This window comes from Ambystoma mexicanum, chromosome 9 (genome assembly GCF_040938575.1).
Source record: "Ambystoma mexicanum isolate Mex_15411 chromosome 9, UKY_AmexF1_1, whole genome shotgun sequence".
Taxonomy (NCBI): Eukaryota; Metazoa; Chordata; class Amphibia; order Caudata; family Ambystomatidae; genus Ambystoma; species Ambystoma mexicanum.
The window spans coordinates 180,040,121-180,048,395 of NC_090931.1; the positions used below are offsets into that span (position 1 = coordinate 180,040,121).

At 46.1% G+C, this 8,275-nt stretch overlaps 1 protein-coding gene across 1 annotated transcript in view; it reads left to right on the plus strand.

Moving 5' to 3' along the window:
* TREH (trehalase) overlaps window positions 1-2,511 on the plus strand; it is a 122,402-nt gene extending 119,891 nt beyond the window's left edge. The window contains exon 15 of the mRNA XM_069614408.1: window positions 164-2,511. Within this exon, the coding sequence (XP_069470509.1) occupies window positions 164-310 (147 nt within the window). The 3' untranslated portion in view covers window positions 311-2,511. The remainder of the gene's footprint in view (window positions 1-163) is intronic.
* The last annotated feature ends 5,764 nt before the right edge of the window (window positions 2,512-8,275 follow it).

Genomic DNA, 8,275 nt, shown 5'->3' on the forward strand with positions numbered 1-8,275 from the left:
CCTGAAAACACATGTCCAATGCGTACACAAAAGCGTAAATGGCAATACTCCTTATACAAGCGCGCCCTCAAAGGTTGGTAGCACCCTAGGCACTGGTCTAGTGGGCTCCGCCAGCATGCTGCTACAGCCACACAGAATAACCCGGGCATTGTTCCTTTTGCAGGAGGGCTTCGGGTGGACTAACGGAGTTGTCCTGCAACTTTTGGACCGCTACGGTGCCCAGCTGAAATCCGGGACGGGGCCCGTCACGCACCTCTCCTGGGCCACTCTGCTCTTCGCCTGCCTGTTCTGGGCACCAACGTGGCATTGATAACAAGGTCCTTGGGCAGCAAGGACCATGCGTGAGCTGACGGGACTCTTCGGGAGCACAGATTTCAGCGCTGTGGTGCCCATGCTATATAAATAAATAATATTAAAAAAAATAAGATGACTTGCAAGGCACCTTTTCTTACACCAAGGCGAAAAGACACTGCCAGTTCAGTCCCTTTTTTTCTAATAAATGAGGAAATGATTCCATCTGCCCCCCTGCCTCCTCCCATCACCCACCTCTCCTGCTCCCATGGCCCCTCCCATCACCCACCCCTCCTGCTTTCATGGCCCCTCCCATCACCCACCTCTGCTGCTGTCATGGCTCCTCCCATCACCCACCTCTCCTGCTGTCATATTCCTCCTCCCATCACCCACCTCTCCTGCTGTCATGGCTCCTCCCATCACCCACCTCTCCAGCTGTCATGGCCCCTCCCATCACCCACCCCTCCTGCTGTCATGGCTCCTCCCATCACCCACCCCTCCTGCTGTCATGGCTCCTCCCATCACCCACCTCTGCTGCTGTCATGGCTCCTCCCATCACCCACCCCTCCTGCTGTCATGGCTCCTCCCATCACCCACCTCTCCTGCTGTCATGGCTCCTCCCATCACCCACCCCTCCTGCTTTCATGGCCCCTCCCATCACCCACCTCTGCTGCTGTCATGGCTCCTACCACCACCCACCTCTCCTGCTGTCATATTCCTCCTCCCATCACCCACCTCTCCAGCTGTCATGGCCCCTCCCATCACCCACCTCTCCTGCTGTCATGGCCCCTCCCATCACGCACCTCTCCTGCTGTCATGGCTCCTCCCATGACCCACCTCTCCTGCTGTCATGGCTCATCCCCTCACCCACCTCTTCTGCTGTCATGGCTCCTCCCATCACCCACCTCTCCTGCTGTCATGGCTCCTCCCATCACCCACCTCTGATGCTGTCATATTCCTCCGACCATCCAACGTCTGTTGAATACACACTCGTTTTCCCACAAGCTACGAATATGGACTCACTTTAGATCAGATCAGGCCCGAAGATTGGCGGGACGCTGCGCAGCAAACGATTTGTCAACCACCCTCCCCTTATTTGCATATGTAGTAACATCATAGGAGTGGTCTATAATTTTCGTGGGTATCGTGGGAAGTTACATTCAAATAAATTGCCAAGAGGCAAATAAACTGATGTCCAGTATTTGAAATGTTGCTGCTAATATTACATCCGTGGCAATGTCAGGAGGGCGGCTTTTTAGTTTTGGAGTAGCGGCCAGTGTGAGGAGAATCTCTTGTAGACTTCTCATTTTGGCAGCAGATAAGTCACAGTGAGGTAAAATTATTTGCCCAGGAGCACATACTTTGCTTAAGTGCTGAAGCAGGGATTTCAGACCAGTTTGTCACTCAGGCACTTCAACCTATCTTCCCAGTTACAGTTCGTAGCAAAATGGCTGGACGGGTCTTTTTGCAACTTTGACTTGAAAACACCAGCTGATTGTGGGAGAAAGTGCAAAAAAAATGCGGATTGTGTTTTGGCAACTCAAACTTTTGTTTTTGATGAAGTTTCAAGATTGCTCTTATGGTATATAGATTTGCCAATTCGTCCAAACTAGCAATATGGTTTTAATTCAAAAGTCACACAAGATTTAGGTTACATGTGATTTACTCGAATTACAAAACAACTAATAGATGTTTACCTAATAAAAAACACCCAATACTAAAATATCGAATTTTGTTTACGTTGTTTTTGGCTCCCCCCATACTGCCCCTTTTTAAAAAAAATAATAATAATACTTCCCCCCAAAACCACTGTTCCCATTCCCAACCACATACATCTATTTTTATAAAATGCGATTTTTTTTAGGGTTGTTTTATTATGTCAAATTTCATTAGCTGTTTTCTATTCGACAAAATCACTGCACACCTGTTGGACTATCAATCGACACATGAATATGTGGGCGTGCATTGAATGTACATGGAATACTTTTTAAAGGTGTTTATTTGTCAAGTTAACCATCGCCATTTTTTGTACTATCAGAGGGTGACAGGGCGTTGGTTGGTTTTTTCCATCTCTTTTCTTTGTGAATGCGGCGCTGTTGTATTGTCATGAAATATATTTGAACATTGATATTGTATTAGAGCCTTTTTATGTAGGTGCAGTACACTGAGATTTGATACTATAATAAAATCATAAATAAAGATGACATTTTTGTAATAAGATACATGTGAAAGTGTCTTACTTCTGCAAGCATTGGTTTAACAGAACGAGCTACAGATGAGGATTATTTTGACAGTCAAAAGAAATGGAACTCCAAGCAATGCTTGCATTATTTTGCTACAGACCTTAAGAAGGCCTCCTGCTGTGAGCACACGTTCCCAGGATGTCGGGTATGGATTGGGCCCAAGGCAAACAGGGCAGAAGGCCGCCTCAAAGCGTGCGTTCAAACTAGAGCCTATATACCTGGGCGGCCTTGATGCAGTGACAGGAAACACTGCCTCTGCTCTTCAAACGTTAGCAACGTCCACAAGTTCAAGTCCTAAAAAAATACCTAGGGCCTTGTTACATATCTAACAAAGTAAAAAATGCAATGGTATACAGAGGCCTTTCAAAAAAACGAATCAGCACCTCCTGAAAAATAACCAGTGAGAGGAGATGTTCCTATAATGTTGATGGCAAAGTATAAAAGGTGCATTATTCTCAACACGGCTCTAAGCCACAGGTGGGGATATGCAAACTTCTTACTCCGTGGAGCAATATCTGTTATCTACAAAAAGAAGTTACCAAAAAGTGCCAACCACACATGGGTATCCTGTCTAATAGTCAGAAATTACTATGATCCTCAAAAAAATACAATTTTTATTAGTTGAACCAAAGTTCATTAAAAATGATCATATCGCATCACATAAAATAATCTGGTCTGAAACCCACACAAGTGAAGACAGCTTAAATCAAGTTTAAGATTCAATTCAGTGTCTAGTCAAACCCATGTGGTTTAGTCACACTAAGTTTCCTTGACTCATGATGTCATTCTGATTATTGCACATTTTGATTTATCAGATTCCCAACTTGTACAAGTTTCTGTCCCATTCACACAACAATGTAGGACATTCTTCAGGGGCAAGTAGTGTCTTGTGTCGATTCTGTTCAAGGTGCAACCATATTATCAAATTTCCGTCTTCTTTGAAAAGACGATGTACCTTATGTGTCTGAATTAGGGGAAGGACGATTTCTATCTCCAATGCGTCTTGCTCAAAGACTCGTAGTACCTTCCCATCCGGACCCTCACTAAATGGGATATCTTCTTTACTTTAGTAGTCAGTCAATATCAAGGTCATCCTATTGTACGATGTGTCTCTGAATCGCTCTGTTTTTAGAAATAAGAATAACATTTAAAACAAAAGAATGGACAGAAGATGGATAAAGGTAAGAGAAAAAACCACTAACCAAACAGGTTACAAAGTAGTGTGGAAAAGAAAGGCCGGTGTATGCAGGCAAAGAAAGTATTAAGAGCGGGTATTTTCTTACTTAATAATGCTGCTCCATACCATTTTTCACAACTACACAGATATGACATGAATTACTTACCGTAGTAGCATTCTTGATGATTGTATCTGCTTAGATTCACATGCTGTGCATATAGTCGGACATTTGAAAATCAAAAGGGGACGTCGACATGGGCGTGCTTGTAACACTATCCCTAACATGACGTGTAGTGTACCCAAAATCCCTCACGCGCTGAGGTTCTTCTGGTTGTGTTTTTTCTGCCGTGAGGCAGCCTCATGACTATAGTTAGTGAGTACAGATAGAGAGAAAGTAGTAAGATGTCTATGTTCCTTCTACTCCGAGCAGGGAGGCAGGGAGGGTGCATGTGAATCTAAACAGATACAATCAACAGAAATGCCATTACGTTAAGTAATGCATGTCTTCTGATGCTTGTGGATCTGCTTAGAATCAGATGCTGTGCATAGACTAGCGAGCAGTACCCGAAGGTGGAGGTGGGATATGAGAAGGAACAGTAGTAAAGATATGTGTTAGTACCACGTGTCAGAGAATCAGACCTAGAGTGAGTATCCAGACAGTAGTGTTTTGTAAATGTGTGTACACAAATCCGGTTTGCTGCTTTGTAAATGGACTGGAGAGGAACATTTCCAATGAATGCTATGGAAGCCCGAGTACCCAGAGTAGTGTGTGCTCTAGGCTTGAAGAGCAGATCTCTCTTGCCAAGACTGTAACATAGTGTGATGCAATTGAGAATCCACTTTGAGATGGCCGATTTAGAAACAGGGTCCCCTTCTCTACCAGCCACCACTGAAACGAAAAACTGGCTTGTTTCGTATAGTGGTTTAGTCTTTCCCAGATAATATATGACTGCCCTGCACACATCAAGTGTGTGTAGGTTTTTTTCTGCCACGTTAGTGGGGTTCTTGAAGAATGTGGATAGTTCTATTGATTGATTCACATGGAACTTTGAAATGAATTTAGGTGCAACCTAGGGTGAGTGCGCAGAACCACCTTGTCTTTGTGAATTGTGACAAATGAGTCTTGAACTGAAAGGGCCTGTAATTCACTGACTCTTCTTATTGAAGTGACTGCCACTAGGAAGGTGGTCTTGTAAGTGAGTGCTTTAAGGCTAGCCTTATGCATAGGTTCAAAAGGAGATCCCATTAGTCTAGTTAATACCACATTTAGGTCCCATCCGAGAGCTGGGTTTGAAATTGGGGGATGAAGTCTTTTAACCCCTTCCATAAATGCCCTGATCACTGGGATCGTCTACCACAACACCTTCTTTTGGGATGTAGTTTATGCTGAAAGTGCAGCCAGGTGGACCTTCAGGGAATTAAAAACCAGACCGGAGTCCAGTAAATGAGTCAGGTATCACACAATATGTGTAGGAGAGCAGTTTATGGGATTGATGTTCTTAGAATGGCACCAGATAACAAAGCATTTCCACTTATTGGAATAGCAATGTCTGGTGTTAGGCTTACTAGCCTCTTCAAGAATGTCCATGCATCTCTGAGGGAGTTGGAGGTGCCCAAACTCTATGACTTCAGAAGCCAGGCCGCTAAGTTGAGAGTTTGCGGGCAGGGATGGAGTGTTTCCCCCCTGTCTTGTGATAGCATGTTGTATGGGAATGGTAGCTTCCTCGCAGGGGAGACTGACATTGCCATGAGATGAGAACACCAGGGTTGGCGGGGCCACCAGAATCATAGTGACTGGTTCCTGGTGCACTATCTTGTTGAGTACGGGAGTCAGAGGGAAAAGCGTAGAACCATTTCGCTGACCATGTTATCCAGAGACCATTCCCCTTGGATCAGCTCTGTGGGTACCTGGAGGCGTAACCTGGGCATTGTGTGTTCTCCAGAGTTATGAACAAGTCGATCTCTGGGAAGCCCCATTCCGCGAAGACATTGGAGACGATGTCTTTGTGTAATCACCATTCGTACTCTGTGGGTAGTGGGAAGCCTCCGCTGAGCAGGTCTGCCAGAAGATTGAGTTCCCCTGGAATGTGTTGAGACAATAGAAACATCTTGTGTTTGAGAGCCCATTTCCATACGTTCTGAGACAGTTTGGATAGCCTTGGAGAGTGTATGCCCCCCTGCTTGATCAGGTAATACATGGCTGTGGTGGTGTCCATGAGGACTAGTACTGTCTTCCCCTGTAGTTGTGTTTGAAAAGCCTTCAGGGCTTTGAACACTGCTAACAACTCCAACAGGTTTATGTGGTTGGATGCTACTGCCGGGGACAAAACACTGTGCACCGTGTGATGAAGGTGGTGAGCCTCTCCTCCTGTCAGAGATGCATCCGTGGTGAGAAAGGCTTCTTACTGCGGGGTTGTGAACGGTTTCCCCTTCAAGAGGTTTTCCCTCGACCACCACTGCAGAGAGAGAATGAGGGCTGCCGAGACAACCACTAGATCGTCCCATTGTCTGCTGGCCTGACACCATTCGCTGTTGAGCCACTCTTGCATGGGGCACACGTGCAAACATGCATGTAGGGCTAAATAAATGTAGGAGGCCATCATCCCCAACCGTCGCTTAGCTCTGCATACAGTCACCTCGCGACTGGCTACATAGTGAGGGACATGGAACAGTATGTTTTGAACCCTGTTGTTGGAGGGGAAGACAAGGCCACCTTCTGTCCGAATTAGAGCCCCCAGAAATAGTTTGACTTGGCTGGGTTCTAGGCTGGACTTTTTCTCGTTGATTGAAAATCCCAGACTTAAGATTAGATCTACTGTCTCCTGGGTGTTTGATAGGCATGTTCCGTACGAATCCCCGGTTATTAGCCAGTCGTCGAGGTAAGGATAGACTGGGATGGATAACCTGCGCATGTGAGCCACTACTACCGCAAGCACCTTGGGACTGAGGCAATGCCGAAGGTAAGGACCTTGAACTGATAGTGTTTGTCCTCTATCATGAACCTTGGGTATTTTCTGTGTGCTGGCAGCATTAAAATATGAAAGTATGCATCTTTCATGTCCAATGTTGCCATGTAATCGCCCTGTGTTAGTAGAGAAATTACCTCTTGCAATGTTGGCATTCTGACCTTTTTTTGGCTTGACAAATTTCTTTGCTGGGCGCATAAGTCTAGCACAGGGCACATGGTGAGATCCTTTTCGGGTACACGGAAGTACACTGAATAAATACTCTTGTTTACCTGTAGAATGGGGACAACTTTGATTGCACCCTTTTCTTGCAGGATCTCAACCTCTTGCAGTAGGATATTCAGATGTTCTGGCGATAAGCGTCTGGACGTTGGTGGCCAGTATCAAGGTGGTCGGCTGAACGCGATACAGTATCCGTGTGCGACTGTCCTGAGCACCCACTGGTCTGTGGTAATTCCCTTCCATGCATAAAAGAATGATGTTATCCGTCCCCCGACCGGGGAGGCATGGGAGGGGACCCGGACCAGCAAGCCATTTTTTAGTTGAGGCCGGGGAGCCTCTTAGGGTGGAGCTTCTACCCGTTCCTTTGTCGCGGCACTGCCCTCTTTGCTGATATTGGCCCATGGCAGTTGCCCCTTGTCCTGAGGAACATGGTGTATTTCCCGTTCCGTATTGATTGTGGGGGCGAATGTGGGAAGGTTTGTCCCCGAAAAGAGCAGCAAGAGCTACCCCTTCGCTGCTGATAGGGCTTCTGTGTAATCTGCTTTCGAGACTTTAAGGTTTCATGTTCCTTTTTTACTCTCTCTAAAGCCTCATCCACTGCCTTTCCAAACAGGTTTGTTTCTTCTACCAGCTTGTTAATACTTGATACCTGGGTTTCATGTTTAAATCCTGAATTCTTTTATCCATTCATGCCTTTTAAGCAAGGTGCCTTGGGCCAGTGTTCGTCCCGTTATTTCTGCAGCATCCAGGGTGTTTTGAGGATGTTCTGATTGACTTGCCTGCCCTCTGACGGCTCTGGGACTTCTTGCAGGCTCTACTGGAGCAAATTCCACTGGACACCACGGTAACTAGCTAACAATGCGGTCTTGTTAGCTATGTTAGTGGAGTAGGCTGCTGATGTTGTAATGCGCTTCCCCAGGGCATATAAATCCTTGCAATACTTGTCTGCAGGTGCCTCAGCCGTAGTCAAGGGTACTCCGGCTCTCTTCCTTGTAGTTGTGACCACTAGGGAGTTGGGAGTGGCACGTCCTCGGATATATATCGCATCTGTTGGAGAGGGCCGAAAAAGCTTTTCGACCCGTGGGTTTACAGCTCTTGTTTGAGATGGAGTCAACAAAGAGGGGGTGATGCGCCTTTTGATAGAGTTCAACGGAGATATGGCTTGAGTTGAGGGTGGATTTTCTTTTAAAATATCCTCTCCAAAGTAGGTGTCTTGTCCCGCCTCCTGAGTGGCAATCTGAAAGTGTTCAGCTGCCTTTTTAAGAATAGCATTGAATGCTATCTGGTCATCGCTAGGTGAGGCTTGTCTTTGTGGAGGGAGGATTTATACACAGTGTGTCTGGATCAGGGGTAGTGGACAGTGACAGCCATGGTGC